At 42.7% G+C, this 21,905-nt stretch overlaps 1 protein-coding gene across 3 annotated transcripts in view; it reads right to left on the bottom strand.

The window, feature by feature from the left end:
- Nucleotides 1–1,967: 1,967 nt before the first annotated feature.
- WIPF2 (WAS/WASL interacting protein family member 2) overlaps nt 1,968–21,905 on the bottom strand; it is a 35,519-nt gene continuing 15,581 nt past the window's right edge. For all 3 annotated transcript variants that reach the window (XM_044447028.1, XM_044447029.1, XM_044447027.1), the window contains 7 exons: nt 16,808–16,927; nt 15,943–16,075; nt 14,467–14,580; nt 10,989–11,657; nt 9,186–9,398; nt 7,753–7,854; nt 1,968–7,159 (listed from right to left, as the gene is read on the bottom strand). In XM_044447028.1, the coding sequence (XP_044302963.1) occupies nt 7,119–7,159; nt 7,753–7,854; nt 9,186–9,398; nt 10,989–11,657; nt 14,467–14,580; nt 15,943–16,075; nt 16,808–16,870 (1,335 nt within the window). In that variant the 5' untranslated portion in view covers nt 16,871–16,927 and the 3' untranslated portion in view covers nt 1,968–7,118. The remainder of the gene's footprint in view (nt 7,160–7,752; nt 7,855–9,185; nt 9,399–10,988; nt 11,658–14,466; nt 14,581–15,942; nt 16,076–16,807; nt 16,928–21,905) is intronic.

The raw sequence follows: 21,905 nt of genomic DNA, 5'->3' as shown, positions 1-21,905 counted from the left end.
GTGATGCTCAAAGTGTTACAACAAAGAATGTTACCCTGTATAGAGCGAGAAATGCCTGAGGAGGCCCTTGAGATTGTATCACAAATACATTGAAAAGCACCAAAGAATTTCAGAAGATCAATCTACGTTTTATAGACTTCAGTAAAGTTTTTGACTGTGTAGATCATGGGTCCTCAAACTACAGCCCGGGGCCAGATCCAGCCCGCCAGAGGTTTTGGACTCGCCACGCACCTGCGCGGCACAGCGCCAGCTTGCTTGCAAGGAGATTGTTTTCTCCGAGCGAGTCCAGGATGATCTCCTTGCGAGCAAGCCGATGTGCCGGCTTGCTCGCAAGATCGTTTTGGACTCGCTCGGAGAAAACCATCTCTGTGCACGCCCAACCCTGCTTTGCTGCCTGCGCCCCCCGTCTGCACTGCCTTGGCGGCCCGCACCCATTGCCAGCACCTTTCAACTGGCCCCCTGTTCAAGAAGTTTGAGGACCCCTGGTGTAGATCATGGGTCCTCAAACTACAGCCCACGGGCCGGATCCAGCCTGCCATGTCCATTTATCCCGCCCACCATAGATGTTTTGGACTTGCTGCGTGCGTGCGTGCGTGCATGTGTGGCGAGGCGGAGGCTTGTGCGGAGATCCTTTTGGACTCACTCAGAGAAAAAGGATCTTGCGAGCAAGCCTCCGCCTCGCAGTGTGCGCGCCCAGCGGCAGCTTGCAAGCAAGGGGATGGTTTTGGACTTGCTCGGAGAAAAAGATCAGCTTGTGAGCAAGCTGGTGCCCCGCCACACGCACACGTCTCCCCCGACCCGCACCTCCCTGCCCACACTGCCTTGGTGGCCCATGCCCATGCCCATTGCCAGCACCTTTCAACTGGCCCCGTTAAAAAAGTTTGAGGACCCCTGGTGTAGTTCATGAGAAGCTTCCGGGTTTTTAACTGTATTTGTAAGATATTTATTTCTGTGAGCCGTCCCATGGCGATGTAGCAAGGGAATGGCATATAAAAACTTAAATAAATAAATATTATACAAAGGCGGGGGCGGGGCGAGGAGGTTTCCTTTATCACTTCCCTCTGTGCTGCTTGGCACCAAGAACAAGGGTGTGTTATCTCAGAGCCAAATCCAGCCTGGACTTCCCTAAGGCCACACCACTTTTTCCCAACAAGCAATTGTTTGGCAATTTTTATGCAACTTCCCCTATTTAAGAAGATTGAAATGACTCTCTTAAAGCAGTAGGAATAGTAACAACTTTAAGCTAAAATATGCTGATTAGTTTTGGCCCTATAAATTTTTCTTCAGCTAATGGTATGTGGCCCCTGAGTCCTTCTCCAAACTGGAAATCAGCCTGAAGGCTGAAAGATTTGTGCTCTAAAGGTGAAGTAGCAGGTACTGAATGTTTAATCACAACTGGTGTCCTAGGCAACCTTTCATACTAAGGAACAGGGCAGGCAAAAAGAAACATCAACATTTTTCTCCTCCATAAGCTGCATCAAGTCCCTCTTCGCCTTACAGCAGCTTTTAAAAACCAAACACCCAGTGAGCCATAGGAAAATTATGCAGCAAGACAGTGGTAGATTAAATAGGTCCCTTCCTCCTACAGCAAGTTATTCAAGGGCTAGATGCCTTAAAAACAGAAATGGGGATGACAATGGGGCTTCTATGGCTTGTTTACAGTAGGGCCACTCAAACAGGATGGATGAACAAAATCATAGTAAAATTGCACTGTGGGAGGGAAAGGGGGCTAACAGATGTGAGATTTTTAGAAGGCATTTAAGCCACCTACGCTCATATACCTGAGACTTAACTTGTCCCCAGATGGCACAGACAGCTTTTGTGAAGACAGAAGTAGCATATAATGGATTCCACATAATGAAATGCGATATAAATAAGACACACTTGTGTGAATGTGCACAGACACATTCTTCACAAGCAATCAACATTTATTTAGTAGGCAGAGAACAAATTATGCAAACACAATGTATATTTGATTAATTTATTAGATCATGGACAGAGACTCAGTTCTGCACCAGTAGATGCAGTTACAATGTAACAGAGATAACACCACTTACTGTGGGTCAGGTACAGTGTTTTGCAAAGTAGTGAAATAGTAAGAGAAGGAGGCACTATCAAATGTAGTATGTATGGAGTGAGAATAAGGTCCCTTCTCCCCTCCTCAATCAGGCTTCAGCAGACACATGTTAAGCCCTCATCTCTATAGTTACCATGAGGACTAGTAATTTCCTCATTAAAAACAAGACTAGGATTCTGATGAATGTTATGGATTCAAGGAGGAAGAGGAACTGATCTTGAAAAATCTCCTTCTAGTCAAAGCAGTACAAATGGCAGTTCACTGCGATACACTGGAAATCTCACTGTATGTTTGCAACATGGTTACTCACTGATTCCTACCCAAGTCCTCTACCAGCAGTCAGCATATTTTAAACTACTGCCCGCTGCAAATGAGTCTTAGGGGAAACGGCTCTTCAGAGCTCCCATCAGGAAGAGAGGTACTTAGTATAAAAAAACAATCATGTATTCCTTTCATACAAGAACATCAAAAGCATACAGGAAAACAATGTGCTTATTGTAATATTTCAGTCTGTGGAATTTAGACGCACAAACTATTGTGACTGTTTAATGGCAATATATATATTTAAAGAAAGCTTAAAAAAACAAAACAAAATCCAAATGCCACATCAAGGGAGTTGTCACAGTTTGTTATCTTGTAACAGGGTAACAAAATTGTAAAAGAATGTTATATGCAAGTCCCATTAAGATGCTATTTTTGTTTTAACATAAGCCATAGGTATTTGCTGATAGCGAGAATCCTGGAATACGTCACACACAGTACAGAAGCCTTTTTTCAAACCTTTACAAATAAAAGCAAAAGATGAGGGGTACACAGAGGTTTTATCTTAAAGGCAAAGGGCAGATTCAAAACAAAGTAACAGTGCAAGAGACCCATATTCTGGTCCTTGGAACCACAGGAAGTGGCTCTCAGTAGTGTTTCTCTAGTTAAGGGTAATGGTTCTGTTAAACATAAGCATTAATACAAAGGATACAGAGTGCATCTTGAGACTGAAGGTTGAGAAATATTCCTCCCTACTTTTAAATGCACAAACAAAAACCCACTGGGAACCACTTAAAGGTAAGGCACAGTGAATAAAACTTGGAGAACTTGCTGTTCTACAATGGACATGTTACACTCTTCCACAAGAGCCTTTGTCCTGGCACACACATATGGTTTCACACTTCAGTTGCAATGGAAGACTAGTATGATCACAACATTGAGAGGGGCTGGGTATTTAAAAACAAACAAACCCTGAGCCCAAGGTAGCATAAATCCTGAACCAAGAAATATGCAATTCTGCAACCTGTACAAGTTATGCAAATTAGCTATTTTGCATGATCCTGCATTTTTATTTGACAATTTTGTATCATTTATTCTACATATTCTAGTCGGAAAGGGTCAAAACTTATGTGGCCTTTTTCTGAGCCACTCGAAAAGATCTATCCAGCACATCCCACAGGCTGAGCTTCCACGTTATCTCTTAAAGATGTTATCTTTAAGTCTCAATGTTCCCAGAAAGATGGGTTTCTGAACCCAAGACCACATCTGAGCATTATCAGCACTTGGTGGCACAGAGGTACACACTGCTGATTAAAAGCTGCTTGCAGCCAGTCCTCTGAATTTACATCTCAAACATGGAGCAGCAGCCAGCCTTAGTGTCAGCATCATATATGACTTTCCCCTCTAGACCCCTTCTGAGTATCTTCATTCTGTTGCCGAGTTTTATTGACCAGGGATCCACAGCTACAGAACAATTGTTTTAGGAAAACAGGGATCTAAGACTGCATCCCAGGTTACTCTGAGGTTGTCTTTTCATACCTGATCTTTGAAAAAATTCACAGTGGGCCCAGTTGGAAAAACTTCAGATACTACAAAATTGATATCCTGATTGCCTTTCCTCAGTCTTTGTGCAGAAAGTGGGTTGGATATATTCAGAAGAATAGAAGCTAATCCTGGGATTTTAATTTTTTTTTTTTTTAGAAGAGAGAGAGAGGTTTCAGTATTCTAAAAATCTGCACCTAGAAGGCTATGTCTAGCACTTCTAGTCCCAAGTTATTGTTTTTTGTTTCTTAAATGAAGTGTGAGCTTTTTAGATGGGGAAGTACTAAAGTGAGTCCCTTGCATCTGCTGCCTGAAAACTGTATGGCCCAGAGGGAAAGCATTAAGTGTGCATCAAGCTGAACAGACTAACTGGTCCCAAGTCTCCAACAATAGTATGTGGTAGCAGCCTTCAGCACGAGCTCAAATACATTTTGGCAGAGTCCATCTCGGAGCCGAGAGGGCAAAAAGGGATTTCAGATTTGTGGTGGTGATGACCATATGAGTACTATGCTTATGGGTTTGATTTTAAATGCTGTAGAAACCTGCCCTGAGCATTAAGGAAAGAGTGAGTTAGGAAAATGTTTGCATGTGCTAATTTGCCCCTGTACAAGGAAAAAGTGAACACATCTCACCCACCCTGGCAATAACACCACATCACATCTATAGAACAAAAGGGGAGGAAGAAAGTACTGCTTTGGCCCAAAACATGCAGGTGTAACACATGTGCCTCTTTTATTAAGTACTCATTTGACTGCCATTTCAAGCTTAGGAAACCCTTCACAGTTGCTTCCCAAAGGATTCACGTATTAGAAGCCAATGTTACAGAGAAAATAACCTTACAAAATTTAACACCCCCCTCCACACACACACATACACAAATGCACAGTGCATTTAACTTTTCTTCCCAGCGAACTATGCTGGGTAAGATTTAATTTTCCTCCAGAAAAAAAAGCAATTCCTCCAACCAAGCACTAGCCCCTCAACATGAGAGAATGCCTGGTCTTAAACATAAAAGCAGATGAATTTCCATCATCATAAGAAAAAAAAGATAAGTAGAAGGTGAGGGAACATTTGTAGTGGATGGCTGGCAAGCCTACAAACTTTTTACAACATACAAAATAGATCAATTATTTATGATTATAGCACATATTTCCCCACCCCCAAGTTATTTCAGAGTAAATATACACAATAATTATAATAAATCTGGTACCAATCACATGACTGACATAGTCTGTAAGGCAAAACCCCTAACCAGCTTGCTAGGTTTGATGTTATAACCATTTGCAAAGAGTATAAATGAGAGCAGGGAGCACGAAGGTAAGAAATTCACTGCTGCTCCAGGGCCAAGATCAGTGATCAGTCCAGAGTGTGACACTTCCACTGCTGGGAAGTAGCCTAACAGTGATTTCCCAGCAGGCTGTGCATGTATGGAGACAGACAGCATGCATTTTCACATGGGATTACTCTCAGCATAGCAAATGAGTGTATTGAGAAGCATGTGCACAATCCACAATTGGGAATTTGCTTTCTACCATTAGAAGAAAAAAAATACCAAGTAGGAATGCCTCTGCCCTGACCTCAGACACAAGTCCAGCACTGTGAAGTCTCCCTTTGATGGCAGTCCACTTTTTCCATGCCACAACCAAGAGACCCAGGTCAGGCTGGCAGCATTCTCACAGGAGCATCCCAGCAATATGTAAAGAGGTGTCAGCCCTCTTCCTCACAATCATGTGCAAGAAATGCAGGGAACACTGTGTCCAACTGACCAACCTAAGCATAAGGGGAACTCCCCGGTCTCTCCCATCCTAAGGGCTGCTTTGCTGGAGTGGGCTATTAGCTATGCATGGTGAACTCTGAGCTAGAACACTTGATTTATTACTTAGGCATTTTATTCTTTTAAGAAAAACCAAATACTAACTGGGAGCAGTCTAGGAAGAGCACACTGCTCATAACCAGAGCGTCAACATTTCTCACTTTGATACTTCCCAATTGGCAAAGCCCTCTCTGGGATGGATGTGCAGCCAGGGCCCATCCACCTCTCAGCACAGAGGTAAGCCGTCTACTGCTGGATGGTTGAGTACTTCAGACAGGTCCCTCTCAAAGAGATTTAGAGCACAAGAAGATAAGATGATGCCTCCATTTGTGGAAATAGTAACGTGTGGTCCTCTGACGAAGAGGCAGGGCAGACAAGCTGGAGTCCCGATAGGAACTTGGGACTAAGCATGTCTTCTCCTACACTGCTGAACACCTACACCCATGGTTCCTTAATATGTTGTTCATAACTGCCATCCTGCTGCTGGACTCCACCACCAGCTCGCCAAGCCGAGGCTCCCCACAATTTTGCCCACATGTCTTTCCTTTGCTGCCCTCAGTGGCTGCTACTCTCCTCACCCCAGGCACACCATTTATTATTACTGCACCTGTGGCAGTGGGGGGGCCACCAGATATTATGCTCATGTATGTGATTCCTAGACCTTTTACAATTCACAGGAACAACATCATAAGGAGTCACAACAGCTTGAAATGGGATGCCAGGAGCTAACACTCCTGAGAAAAAGAATGGCTCCAAATCTGCAGGATAAGGAACACAGGTACAATTAAACAATAGCAAAGTATAGTCTGGATTTCTCTTGTGCTACCATGGATACTGCTACATTTGTGTAGCTTTCCCCATTTCGAATCTGCTCCAGGGAATGCTGTTTTCTTCCCTCCTCTCTTCAAGTTACACAATTTAATGAGTTAGTATGTAGTGTTTGTGTTCAAACGTGGAATAGCCGTTTCTGTCCATTCAATGCTACCCCCCCTTAAAAGTCAGAATTCTGCATCTCACCTAACTCATAGGCATTTCCCACCTCCATGCTAGGCAAGCATTTAGAAAAAGTTTTTTTCAATCTTATGTGCAGTTCCAAAACTGTTTAGCTTGCTTTTCTGGGAAATATTCACTGCACACTTATTCTTGAACCAGGATCTCACCCGCTGACAAGGAAGTGGCAGGAAAAATGGGAAGCCAACGCAGATCTGCAGAACAGGGTTCTCACCCAGGTGAATGCATAGATGGAGATGAGCAGTGGTAAATTCATCCAGGTTCTTGCAACAGTTGAGACCATGGGGTAGGGATCAATGGCAGGAATGTATTTGTCATGCAGGTTTCTGAGGGATGGGAAGGAAGTGGGAAAATCTGAGAAGAACACAGGTCCATTTTTTTCGGTACTGTGCAACGATTCCCAGCTGCTATTTTTCACCTGGGGATAGGAGGCAGAGGAGGAGCCCCACGAGTTGCTGAAAAGACAACAGATGTTGTTAATATAATTGCTGTACACATCAGGGCACTTGCTTCTTCAGGGTGTCTGGCCCCAAAGCAAAAGAGAACATGAGGTTTCCACACTCTCTAGAAAGAGACGGTGTAGGTTTCTGATTCACTTAGCCCTCCTCCAAAGTCCAGTTTCTATTTCTTTTAGAACTCTGCTTTTCCCAAGAGAATTGCAAGTGATTGGGCTTCTGGATGACATGGCCTAGTCCTACAAACCTTACAAAGGAAGAACTACGAGCTCTTGCACCACCCTATTCTCACTGCTATCTCATCTGCCTCTGCCACTCCAGTATTCCCCTTTAGCATTCTCTTACCTTCCCTCTTCCTTGTGAAAACACACTGAAGACAGGAGAGGCAAAATCATTTGTATCGTTTGAAAATAGAACAAAGGAATAGCTTATGGCAAACGTATCTTGTTTGTAGTGGTAGCAAGCTGTATGCCCAGTCATATGGAGTAATCTTAAATCATCCATCACAACTTGCCAAGTTCTTGAGCAAAGAGCTGAAAACTGTTCACAAATGATCAGACGGAAATACAGGAATCAGCTAGATCAGCACTCACCTCTGTTAGTTTTGCTGGGATAAATTCTCTGGAAGTGCTTGAACTCTTCTGGAGCTGGGAAGTCTTCAACTGGATGAAAAGAGTATTTGGATTCAAAGTCATCTACAGAAAAGGAGGGAAAGGGTTAAAGTAATTTTCATTAAGGTAGCATGCAACATATGAATGGAAGACTACATTTAGTCCAAAATATTTCCCCACTGTCTGGTAGATCCTGTCCTTAAGGCTCTGTGTGAGAGAGGCTGGAATGATGGCTCAAATTATAAGATGGCCACTCGAAGTAGCTGACCCTACCATTATGCAAGGTTAGGTAGCTGGGCAGATTTGTGGACCAGCCTGCAGGGGTTCAGTGTCACCAGGAGACCAAGTAGTAGTATTTCACATGCAAACAGGCAAAGAATTACTGCCATTCTGAAATGTGCATGACTGAACAATTCAACATGTATAAAAATATACCACAGTGCTTTTCCAAGTGGCAATAAGCCAGGGCACATACAACATGAAAACTTATAATCAACTGTATATAAACCTAATACTATCCCACGTAACAATATACCTGGACTGTCAACTTTGTAAACAAGTTTAAGTTCCTTGGAGCATGGGAACATAGGCATACCTTTTACCATCCTTTAATTTAGTAAGGTTGCTAAAATAATTATTTTGGGCAAATTAAAAATAGCTTCATAAACTTCATTCTTGTTCTAAGATATGGATTTCCAAGCATCAGGTGTTCAACAACATTCCAACAAACCAAATACAGATGGCTCCTAATTTTAAACGAAGCGCTGAGATCTACCACTCCATCCCCATATATGCACATTTCTTCCTTGGCCAATCACAGTATTTTCACTAGCCAAAGTAGCAATATTACTCCATATTATTTATGGTATTTCTATAGTGCCTAATAACCAAAACTCTCTGGACAGTTCCATAAAGCCATACGTTACAGGCAGGCTATGAGTCTTTGCAATCTGAGCATGGCTCACGGTCAGCTGAAATGCTGTACAGCCATGACTGAAATGCTCTTACTTGTGAAGTTTTCCCCTTTGGTTAGTGGAGGCTCTCTTCCAACCACACCTCCATCCTCTAGGGAGAAGGAATCCCTGCTGTTAGCTCTGATCACTGGTCAGAGATAAAAGTGGGGATTTGGTTGTGCATACTGCTTATCATCCCTGTCAGGACAAGGAGCAGTGTTTGAAGCTGGCAACTTAGCTCCTCCAAGTACCAGAAGGATCCCTTTCTTCATGCAGAGAGAGACATGGAGCTCCATGCTTCTCTCTGCCTAGAGAAAAATCCTGGTGTATAGGAGATCCAGGACTGAGGTCATGATCTGCCAGACTGGTTTTGGGGAGCAGGGAATCCAGTCCCCCAGACCAAGGCAAGCTTACACCCTGCCATACAAGACATTAAGCTTTGAGCAGGTTTTTCTTACTCACCAAAGAAAGACCTGACAGTGGAGATGGAGTCCCGGTGTCCATTTCTCATGGGTGGGGGAGGAGGTGGTGGTCCAACTGGCGTTCTGGTGGGAGGCGGGGGTGGTTTCCCGCGGCTGGCAGGATCTGCACATCCATGCATTCTGTAGGGCGGGGGAGGCGGAGGCGCATCTCTACCCCCATTTCGGACTAGGGGTGGTGGTGGTGGTGGAGGGGCTGCAATGGAAATTCCTCAGGTCACTGACTCATGAACCAGCCTAGTAGTCAGGACTGGAGGGTGTGGCAGAGCTCTCCAGGTAGGTAAGCTCTATGGCATGCAGAACTGAAGCAACCACGGACTTCCCATCAGCATCTGACATCACTAACTCTGTATACCTGTGATGGCCTTGCCCTGCCCCACACCTGCCATACAGGTTTATGTTCTGGTGACCTCCCCAGCTCCACTAAGGAGGTTTCTTACTTCTTGAGGAGGCCAGTTCACACATGCAGGTTGCCAACCACTTTGGTGAACATTGTGCATACTAAGGTAAAGATAAAAAATGCTTTACTCTGTACTTGGAACATGACTAGTTTATGCCAATCACCCACTTAGCTTCTTTCTGAGGGGTTTGTAATAACATGATAATTATTTTGGGCAGATCACTTGAACACCCTGACATAGGTTCATTCTTCATTATATCCCATAGAAACACATACACACATTTCACCACACTTAACATGGGTCAGATTATTTCTAAATAAATCATATAAACCTAGCAAATCAAATCTTCACACTTTTATTTGTTCTGAAAAGCATGAGACTCTGCCAAATTACCAGTGGTTTGCATTTTATAGGACTGATGATCTGACCTTAAGCTGAAACACCCCATTTTGGAAAGGCAACTATTATAACAACCATAATACATTTGTCTACACAAGACAGAAAACAAATTTCAATCCAAATGTTGCTGGGGGCATGACAGCCCACCAGGAGATGTGAATACCTTCTTGTTTCCCAAGAGTCAAAAACAGACTATGGTGGCAGCATTCTTCTTGTGCAGGGCCCTGGGATTAGTCCCTGGGCATCAGTCATTTCCAAGAACTACAGTCTTCCACACAATTCTGCTAGATAATACTAAGCATTGATAAGGGGAATTTCAGAAATCAAAGCACTGCAAAAACAGCATCTCTGCAGTTTCCACAATCACCTTGAAAGACAGGCCAGTGTACTGACCCATACTGAAAATGAAAGGCATACGGAAAGGACGACGTGACAGTGGTTTGCCTGTGGTTGAGATGAGTTTCCTAGTGTACACTGTATACACATGTATATACATTTATAGATGTATAAATCCAGCAGTATGAATGCATAATTCCAGCAGTATAAATAAAGAAAAATTTCCAGAAATACCAGATCCAAGGAATATTGGTCACAGTCCATATGACTGAAATTGCACATGCTGCTGTAACCATTTAACATCTGAGCAACACTTTCAAGTGTTCAAAGCATTCTTACAAGGACTCTGTAATCTAAATGAACATTATTCATCAAATGGCTTGTCCAGGGCCAGCTAATTAACATGGCAGAGCTTAGAATTGGAATTGGGAACATCTCAGTCACTAAGCTACCTCACATGAAACCTGGACATTTTCAGTCTTCAGTAATCTACTATACATACTTTTTAAATCATAAGGTGTTAGGCACACCTTCAGGCACATTTGATCCTTGGCACTTCCTTTTTTTAGAAATTAGCAAGAGGCTGTTAACAGAAGCATCAATTCCATCACCTGTTTTTCAGAGAAATGAGGGCAGGAAAAAACTCTTACCTGCACCACGGCTAGGAGGATCACGGGCAGGAGGTGGGGGGCGACTGCTCTGTAAGGAAGGGGAGGCTGAAGGGGGTGGGGGAGGTGCCATGCCCCTCCCAGGTCCCGGTGTCTTTCTATGCAAGGAATTGTGTCTCTGTGGAAGCTCGGGGGCAGATTCATTGGTGGGGCTGGCAGGACCATTGGGGACACCAGGGGGCTGTCGGTAAGGTGGAGGAGGGGGTGCCAAGGACTGGCTTTGACTGCTTGGTCCCATCCGGATGTTCCCTGGAGAAGGGGGTGGCTTGATAGGAGGAGGAGCTGGTGGTCCATCCCGACTCCCTGGAGGTCGCTGCCCTGGAGTTGGTGGCAATGGCTTCTCGCGGTTGTAGGAAGGTGCTTTGCTGTTGTGCATGGAAGGAGGAGCAGGAGGTGCGTTGGCTCGGCGTCCTGGTGGTGGAGGTGGTGGGGCTGATGAACTGTGTTTCATGCCAGAGCTGCTGGCACTGTTTGGCCGTGAGAGATCAGGCAAGGAAGGTCTCTGCATGCGTGGAAGCTCAGGGGGAGAAGCCCGACTGTTATCGGTGTCATCTTGAGGCCGACTACTGGTAGCAGGCACAGGGGGGCGTGGTGCAGCTGATCTGGACCCAGGAACCTGAAGCAACTGCTTCCCAGAGGGGTTATCTGAAACTAAATATGGAACACAGAATTAATGTTGGAGAAGCAAAATGAATTGAACATTGCTTTCTGGTATAGCAACTGATTCTGGCAAAACTGTATTTCCCCCTTAGAAGGATGCTAGGTTGACTGCAGCCAATTAAGTGAAAGCAGACTCCAACAGAGTGGGTGGGCAGCAGCGTATACAGATGCTGTATCCTAGATGACGGAGCAGATTTCAGGGGTCTAAGCACAAGTAATTCCCGCAGCCAGAGGGATGAGTAAAAGAAAGTCAAATTAAGTATTAGACATAGGTGTGAGAGTCAGGGGGAAAGGGTCACTTCTGAATTCTGAACATGAACCAAAGCTTGGATAATTCATTTACCGTATTTTTTGCTCTATAAGACGCACTTTTTCCCCCCTCAAAGGTAAGGGGAAATGTCTGTGCGTCTTGTAGAGCGAATATGTGTGTGCAGTAAGTCTGTCAGATGTGCAGCCCATGGGTAAGTGATGGGGAATGTGCCCGTGATTATGTGCCCATTTGATTCAGAATATTTTTTTTCTTGTTTTCCTCCTCTAAAAACTACGTATGTCTTATGGTCAGGCACGTCTTATAGAGCAAAAAATACGGTATTTATGTGAACAACCGAACTCTATTATTTCAATACTCTTCAATTTCTATGGCTTTCTGAACTGGTGTTTCGACTTCCTTGCCTCCTGCCCCCAACATCAACCACGTATCACTCCTGAATCAAGAGCACTGGGAGAGTACCCCTTCCACTATAATTTTCTTGTATAAATTTAAAGTACAATTAACATGGATTACAAAACTAGCAAATCAAAGGAATTCTTTAGCCACATGTCAGAAAAATTAAAAACTGTCCATCTGATTAACAGTTCTCTCAACCAAGAGAATTATAGAGAGATTTCACAGGTATCTTTCCACAATGTACCAGGCATAGTTGTTGGGCCTGGTACACTGGTATCATTGATACCTTGATTTCGGTATCATTTATAAAATTAAAGTAGTCATTCCATGTCACTATAACATCATTTATTTACTGTTCTCCTCACCAGTGTATTCCTGGTGTATCCCACATTCTCAGGTGTCTACCTCTCAGGCTATCGCCTACCACAGGGTCTCAAACTCAACTTACCTGGGGGCCGCTGGAAGTACAGTCTGGGTGAGGCTGGGCCGCATCAAGTATTCCACCACTACAGTGGTGGTGGGCTGCTCATCCTGCGGCCGGCCCAGGCGCCGCCGGCGCTTTGAAGGCCACAGGACCCCTCTCCCGTGCCCTGCCCATCCCGGCAATTGGCCTGCGGGCCACGAGTTTGAGACCCCTGGCCTACCATATTCACCTAAACTGTTGTACCATTTAGCTTCGCAACTTCCATCCTCCTTCCTTCCCCTGAAGATCTGTGTCAAGTTCCTTCCAGCCAAGGTGACCTTTCATTCCCCAGAGGGAAACACCACTGTTGAACAACTTCCTAAGTCTACCCTTCCCTTTTCAGTATGGTAGCAGCCAAGCCAGTGACTGAGAGAGTTCACACATTCCAACCAGTGTTCATCTTAAGAATAACAGCCCTATGATGTCTGATATATTTGTAGCCCATTTTTCAACTCCAGAGGGCAATCAGACCAGCCAACAGGCAAAAAAATCAATTCAAACAATAATCATATTAAAATTTAAAATAAGAGAATCAATCACAGGGAAATAGATGCATATGAGACCCTGCAAGATCAGATACAGGGTAAAGAGTCTCAGTAAAGAGAAGCTAATTAGCTGGTACCAAAGAAATAACTCAGTCAATGTCAAGGAAGTCACTTTGGGGATGACATTCCAGAGACGCTACCAAAAAAGCCCGACCTTGGGGACCATCTGCTTCATTTCAGATGTGGGTGGTAGAGGCAAATATCCTTCAAAAAAGAGGCAAAGGCTAAGTAAGGTTCATCTTGGCACAAGCATTCCTTGACAGATGCCAGCAATAAATGCAAAGAGATGAAGAGGCAGACCTGGCATCCAGCCTTGGTATTAAATCTGGCCAGGGTTGGTTTTACTGGCATTATGCCATTAAGGCCTGTGGAAATCTGGCTGATTGCATCAATTGGATGTGGATAGTACTACAAATCATCTTTCCTGAGGAGTTAAATACTTTATTTATTTATTTATTTATTTATTTATTTATTTATTTATTTATTTATTTATAACATTTCTATGCCCCACTCATCACCGAAGCCTCAGGGCAGCTCACAAGTAGATGCAAATACTTGCATCTACCAAGATTAAAGCACAAGGTCTTTAATTTTCCAATAATAATTTAAATCACTCTTATTTTCAGCTGGTCCAGGTGGTTGCAGCCAGACTATTGAAGTGTCTCCCACTCCCAATCACAACTGTTTCACTGGCTGCTCATCCATTTCTGGGCAAGATTCAAAGTGAGATCTATAAAGTCCTATATAGCTTGGGAACGGGCTACCTGCAAGTCCTTCTCTCACACAAGCCTGCCAAGGTCTTAAGATCTTTAAGACAGACCATTCAGAGGGATGTTTTGTGGCAACACAAAAGAGCATTGCTGATCACTCCTTAGCTGTGGAACTCCCTGCTGAAGAAGGCTACGACCACTCCCCCTTTCTGCTGTCCTTCCATCAACAGGCAAAGATAACTGTATTCAAGTGGAACCACTGAGCTGGATGTTATTTGTATTCTGTTATCACTGTGATCCTAAATGTTTAAACTTATTTGCTTATTGTTTGTTTTAATCAGCGTTTGTAAACCATTTTGGGAGCCATATTTGGTAGCAAAGCTAAGTACAAATATTTAAGGTGTGGCAGAATTACCTGAACCATCCTTTACTCCCACGGGTCGAAGCTTAGGGACACCACCTTGGAAAAGGCCCCCCTTTGGTGGCAGAGGAGATGCCCCAGAGCTGTAGCTGCCACTGCCCTTGGATTCTGGGGGGGAAAAGATCCACAGATTAGCCAATATATCAGAGCAATACAAGCTAGCATTTTATCTCATCACTTTGGGGTTTACATGTGATCAATGGCAATTTGGTATTAAGACTGCCACTAAAAAAGCTAGTAGTTAGTTTACTGGCTTCTCTGCTGGAATGATTCAAAAAGGTGGTGATGACTGTTACGCACATGAGTATTTCCTTCCACCTGGACTCTTCATAGACAGTTTCTTCTGCATTATTTTATTCAGCACAAAGGGATATAAGAAAACTTTTTTTAGCATGTGATAAAGCAAGGATGGATTCATCTCCAGCAGAAACAACAGTGGAAATAGCAAGTAAAAAATTTCTCAAGTTCAGCTGACAGTCAAACTACTCCTTCCCAAGTATGAATGATACATTTGTTGCACATTGCTGTACATTAAATGTTGTACGTTTATCTTCACACCAGGATCCAGTGATGTCCATTCCCAGCATCTGCTGCTTAGATTTAAGCATCTAGTCCTCAGCTACCTTTTACTGTTTCAGCACAGGCTTTTAGTATTTCATGTCATTGCACTATTGAGAGCGGTACAGTGCAAGAACTATTTATTCAGTATCAAAGCTGTTCCTCAGAAAACTAAGAACAGCTCTCAGGGATGCAGATATGCAAATGCTTGCATACCAAGAATGGATCAGTCAGGAATTCTAGCTGTCAAACTATGAGGTTTCTGTGCTTTACACAGCCCTTCCCTCCCTTGTTCTTCTTGCCTAGTCTTTCCCCTGACAGCTCTTTCCTTTTGCCTAGTCAGATAACAGAGCTAAAGGGACTGAGTTCAGAGACTTCCCTAAGAAGATCAAGCTAAGCGAATCAAAACCAGAGAGCGCCTCAAGCTGAGAGGGACTGCAACACAGAAGTTACCTTATGAGAAGTGACTTAAGCATATGCCAGTAAAAACTCCAGGTAACTCAACCAAGTGAACCCAGCTACATTCTATGGTGTACGATGGGGAAAAAAATTCATCCTTTCTGGTCTAACGCCTAATGTGACAAAGCTAGATCAAGCACATACCATATCAAACAGCTTGCAGCCAAATCTAAGCAAATCCCATCCTGGATTCATACTGGCCACAAGCTGACCCCCATGCCTCACCCACTGCCTCCATTTAGATAACTCCTAGACTGTGCTCTCCCATATCTGCCACTCAATTCTGTTAAAGCTCAAGCTCAGTAAGAGTTGATGTGACTGACTACTAGTCTATATGTTATCTCCAATAGAAGCAGCAAGAACATCTGGAAGCTGGTGGACTGTATTTAGAGGCAGAAATTCCATTTGATTAGACAGCAAAGGGCTTATAATTTCTCCAGCCCCCATACTTACTCTCAAGTATGGGTGCACTCCGGTCATTGATTTGGGTCACCTTTTTCAACTTGGTCCCTTTACAGATGTCTTGCAGGAGGGCCCCCCTCCCTCGCTGCTCATCCCTGCTCAATTTTGGAGGCTCTGTGTTTGCCTGAAGGGAGAAGATGGCACAAGTGAACAAAGAAAGGTACCACTTTAGGGTGCCCAAGTGAATGCTTTTCAGCCAATGTTCTCAGATACTTCTTGAAAATCAGAAACTACATTCTCTCCTTCCTTCAAAAAAAGTAGCACCTACCTTTCAACCCTGAATGAGGGGAACTCTGCAGATGAGGTATTCAGTGTAATCAGAAAACCTTGCCCTGGAACCTCACACTTTGCAAGAAAGTGTTTTTCCCTCTCTTGCATGTTTGGAAAGGTCTTCACAGAATCATTTCTTCAGCATGGAACCACCTTCACCTCACCTACAACTCCTATCCATTTTTCAATCCTAATCCATCGGGCCATGGAATAGGGTACCATATAGTTATATCGTATGCTATAGTTATATGACTAATGTGTCCTCTCCAAAGTTACAAGATCCCACAGCCCTGTTAATTCTTTGAACTGGAGCAGCTAGGGACTGAAGCTGGAAATTCTACAAACAAGCAATATGAGCAAACACTAAGTTATGGCTTCTTTGCATACATAAAGAATGCAAAGAAGCTACAGTAACTATCTTCCTATCAAGAGGCAGGCAAAGGCACTTCCCAGATATACTACCAAGAACAGAGACATAATAAGAATTGTACCTGGCTCTTGGTCTATGGACCCTCACACTAGCTGGCAGGAATGTTGGCCACTCGATAGTCAACTGAGACCTGAGTTGAACAGAAGGACCACCTACCTGATTGAAAGTTGGGGGTGGGGGTGGTCCAGGGGGAGGGGGAGGGGGAGGTGGTATTGGCATCTTCGCCCCACTCCCTGGTGGCTCAGCGTAAAGCGAACTTTTGGGTCACTCATACACCTACAACATTAGGAATGAAAGAGAAAACTATTACAAAGAAGAAGCAACACCAAACTCAGTCACAGAAGATAGTACCAGTGTGCATTGTTCCCTCTTAAAAGTTTTGTGTGCATATTGTACCATCCTCATCCTTATCCCCACCTGATCCTACCAGCAGTCATACCAAGATAAAATGGCTAAGTTGACACTGTGGTCTGCATTTAAAGTGAATTCTATAGCAGCCATCATATAAAAAAAGATCTTGACAAATTTACTATTAAAAAAACTATTAACACAGGAATAACACAGCATAATAATTAAAACAGCATGCTGAGAGGCAAAAATGTTCAGAAGTCTTGGGAAAACTAAAGTAATTGGTTCATCTGTTGAAGCTGTACACACAGGGTATTAATGGACCTGATTCAAGAGTCTATGGGAGAACTTTATCCTCCAAAGTCATAGAAAATACATTAGAAAGACTATAGGTAGATCAATGCTATCCACCTTAAATTTAAAAAATGTAATTTCAATTTAAAATTCTTAGCAAAAGCAAAGGTACTATTTTTTAAAAAAATTCTATACTATACCACCACTTAATTCTGACATTTTTGATTGCCTATCATCAACTTAAGGTTTGTTCATTCTTTATTTTATATGTTTGTGGATACCATAGAACTAGCCAAGAAGCCGAAGAGGAGACTGGGGTAGAAAAAGAAGCAAACTTGCTTATATCTCTCTATTACACAAAGCACTGTAGAATTGGGCTCACATTTCTTGTATACCTCTCTAACTCTATAGGAAAGAGTTAAGTCTCTAGACAAGTGCCACTCTGATCACATACATACTGCAAATTTAAACAGGTTTCTTCTAAACCTGTTTACCTGCTTTGGCTCCCAACCAAGGAACACTGGCCAATGTGGTTCCATAAAGAAGCTGAAAATCTAACAGCATTCTCAAAATCCTCCCATAGTCACAGTTCCCATGGCTCTCTGAAGGGAACTGTGACAATTAAAATGGTATCAAACTGGTTTCAATTTGCAGTGCAGATGCTCACTTTGACTCTCACAGTGGAAACTGTTCATTCACTCACTACAGAGCCTATGAATATTTTGGGAATACAACTCCAACCAGCAGGCTCAAAGAAGCCCCAGGTGCCAGGCACTTAGATATTTGGAGGAGGTGGTGCACAAGAAATCAAAGAATTTGAAGTCTCGTGCCCAACACTTGGGAATCAATGTTTGCAAGAACTCTCCCAACACTTCTAGTGTAGACTTTAACTCCATGTTATGACCCTCCTAAAAGGAGGAACTATAGCTCAGTTGTAGAACACCTGCTCTGAAAGTCCCAGATTCAATCCCAACTTCTCCAGCTGGGGCTAGGAAAGAATTCAGCCTAAAAACCTAAAGAGTCATTTCTGCCAGGTAGTGTTAACAATACAGGGCTAGATGGACCAAGGGTCTAACTCAGCATAACACAGCTTCCTACGTTCCTATGTGAAAAACAAGCAGGGTTCAGATTTAACTATGCAGGCTTTGCATAACTAAAGAGACATAGATGGATCCCTATCAGGCACCAAGTCACCACAGAAATATTTCAGAAGAAACAGATACCGGAAGAACCATGACTCATTCCTGATCGTACACAGTGTTGATACCTGTCAAAACCATAAGCCTAATGACAAATTACCATTCAAACCTATTTCAACTGGGAAATTAATGCTACTGGAATGCATCCAGTTTTACCACCTACCCGCCAAAGCAAGAGAGTTATAGCAGCTTGAGGCAAAGATATGGGATGGAATTCTAGTAAACTCCAACAGAGCAGGAGTGCCTAAGAAAAATGACCCTTCTGAAACTCTTGTGCAAGGAGTGCCCTTTTAATTAAGGTGAGGTGAAAAACAAAAGGTTCTGCCATTACAAACCTGCATATTCTACTAACCAGCTTAAGCTTGACATCTATGATCCATCAGATGTTGCAAAATTTGAAATCAATCGGATGCAAAATGCAACAGGTACAACATATTAGGCAGTGCTAAAATTGACACATTTGTCCCTTTTTATTCTAAACTGAATATAATCATATCATATAATTCTTTCAAGCTCTAGTGAAAACTACCAATCTTGTTGAGGTGTGTCTTTCATTGTTTTGGTGAAGTTCTGAACAGTGGTTCAAAACTTATTATTGCCTTTTTGGCCCTGAAAGCTTAGGAAAGCAATCTGGGGCAAAGTTACATCGGGTATGCTCAGTCTCATTCTATAGCTACAGTGCTGCCAATACCCCAAAGTTTTCAAAAGAACTTATTTTATATTGTTATTTTTGCATTTTAACTTAATGTTTGTATTTTTTAATTTAATGTTATAATTATTTTTTAACTTAACGTTGTAAGCCGCCCTGAGGCTTCGGCAAATGGGACGGCATAAAAATGTTTTAATAAATAACTAAATAACTAAATAAACTGTATCACAAGAAATTTCTTTCTGCAATGCTTATTCCATTAGTTAAATAGAATTGTGGCCAAAACAAGCTGAAACTACATGTTAATACATGGACTGGGACCCCTTTTGTTCCCAATTAACATAGTCAAAAACGTATCAGGTTTTATGTAAATTACAGGCATAAAGCAAAAAGTTAACCCCCACTACTCACTATATTAAGGTCTTGATTCCTATCAAGACCCATGAACCTACTTTGAGGAAACAACTTGGTAACATCTGTAAAATAGTATGCACTTTAAGAAATTTGGGAGGGATGGAGATGGAATATACATATGGGAGGAGCAGAAGTACCAGGGGCTCTTACCACCTTTCTGAAAGCAGAAATGCTGCATGAGACCCATTATCTTTGATCTTGTTTTATGTAGTTGGAAAAGAGCATGAAAGGATTGTGTATCACACTTTCACTGTTAATGTGTTTTTTTTCTTTATGACATTTGTGAGAATCTATATGCCCTACAAAAGGGAAGAGGGGATGAGTTGATTCGCTTAGCCCACTCTTCTGCCTTCTGTACATAGAGGGTGGCTGTCTATGCAGATCAGCCTCATCTATTCAAGGAAATTCTCCCCAAGATGCTAAAATCCTGATTCTTGAAATGAAATTGACTACTACCATGATTAGTTAAGTATTTGTAATCCAACTTACCCTATAGGTAAACTTGCAAAACAAAAGCTGATTAAAGTACATTGGGGAGAAGGGTCAATGTATTTCCTTTACAAAAAACAAGCAAATTAAATAACAAAAAAGCCTGTTGATTTATGATCAGAGTTAAGGCCATCTCATATTGGCTCAAGTTCCACAAAGCTAGGAAACTGAAAACTAAGGCTAATACCTTAACCAACATACCTCATGATCAGTGATGTTCACAATCTGGATCGTGCACAGCCATTGCAATTTACCTTCCATATATTTTCCTTGGCCAGGAAAGATGCTTCCCGATGTCCTGGTTCTGTATTGCCTTGTGATGTATTTGGCCTTAGAGGGCTTGCTCATACTGTTTAACCCCTTGGGCCAGCTACTGCTGTAAGCAACAAACTGGCAAGGGTAAATTCAGGAGCTTTCCTTTAAGGCAACACAGGAGCAGGATAATATGGTTCATTTTTGCTGATTTCAATCTCTTCATCTTCCCCATTTGGATTTGGGCCTGAAAAACTAAGGAAAAGTGTATGCATGGAAGGTACACTGTAAGCAAGCCGAATGTGAGAATGTATCCTATCATCCCTGATTATTATATTAGTACAAAAGAGAACAAATGTCTTTGCCAATCTCTAGTTCTGCCAGAGAAGTTGTATGATGTTTTTTCAAATGCTATGCAGAAAAGATTTCCAGTATTTAATGAATGAAAATTGAGGAACCTCAGCATTTTTGTCCAATACTCTAGGAGTAGACAAAGACATTCCCCAGTCTAGAAGCATAATCCACTAAGAATCTTTTTGGTGAAAGACTAAGTGAACTGCAATTATCAGAGGAGGCAGGACACACAAGTATGATCAACAGTGTCCTGTGTTAGACATTAGGAACTCATAGCTGCTTCCAAAAACAGTCTATGGTTACATATCAGATTTCTAAGAATTTTATTTTTTTTAAGAAAATGACTAGCCCTCATGGCTTTAGAAATGAGAAAGTAGATGTTAACACTAGCTATTTTACCAAGAACATGGCCCAAAATATCTAGGAATTTTAAGAGGTTTGATACCTCCAATTCAACTTCTACTGAAAATATATGCAACGTATATATGCATGTGAGTGCCTTCCCATTCACTTCCCAGAATTCCCCAATGTGTGATAGGTCTCGCTTCATAAGTTTGCTACCTGGCACAGCAGGCAAGAGTACTTCCTCACAAATAGTCCTTGTGTTCTTCTCCAAAGCAGAAAAAGCAACAGAATGCTCAGGAACAGAGGGCCAATCATGGTATGGTATGGTGCAGGGATAGGGAAGCTCTTGTGCTCTGAAGCTATCCCCTTAAAGGGGCTCGCAAATTCATTGAAGTTAGCAGTCTACAACAAATTTCACTAGTTCCCCCTACAAACCCTTTCAAGCGATCTGGAGCCTAAAAGAGTGACCAGAGGCAGGGAGGACTTCATTAAAGCTTTTCCTGTCTTCTCCTGGGGAAGTTTTTGCCACTGGTCAATCAAGTGACTATTTGCCACAGTGACAGACAAACAGTCAAAGCATTCCAGATGTCTTTAGACATAGTTGAGCTTTTCTGGAATCCACGAAAAAGAAAGCAGCATCTGAAAAGAGAAGGAGTAAGCAAGAATCCCTTGGGGAGGACAGAATCCTTGGTAGAGACTAAGTTATCCTAGATACCAGCCCCAGGAAGAGGTTTTTTGGGAGCTAGTTACCATTGCGCTAATATCCAATGCCTTAAGTCCAGCAAAGCTTTTAGTTTTTACATTCTCCAACAACATGTGTAGCCCCTCCTGGGACAGCTGCTTTCTGTTTAACTCTGAAGGGGGCCTCCCAAACCCCAATTAGATGGTGGTCATAAATAAACTGCACTCA

This window comes from Varanus komodoensis, unplaced genomic scaffold (assembly GCF_004798865.1).
Source record: "Varanus komodoensis strain SLA01 unplaced genomic scaffold, ASM479886v1 scaffold50, whole genome shotgun sequence".
Classification (NCBI taxonomy): domain Eukaryota; kingdom Metazoa; phylum Chordata; class Lepidosauria; order Squamata; family Varanidae; genus Varanus; species Varanus komodoensis.
This window is presented reverse-complemented; position numbering and strand designations above follow the sequence as displayed.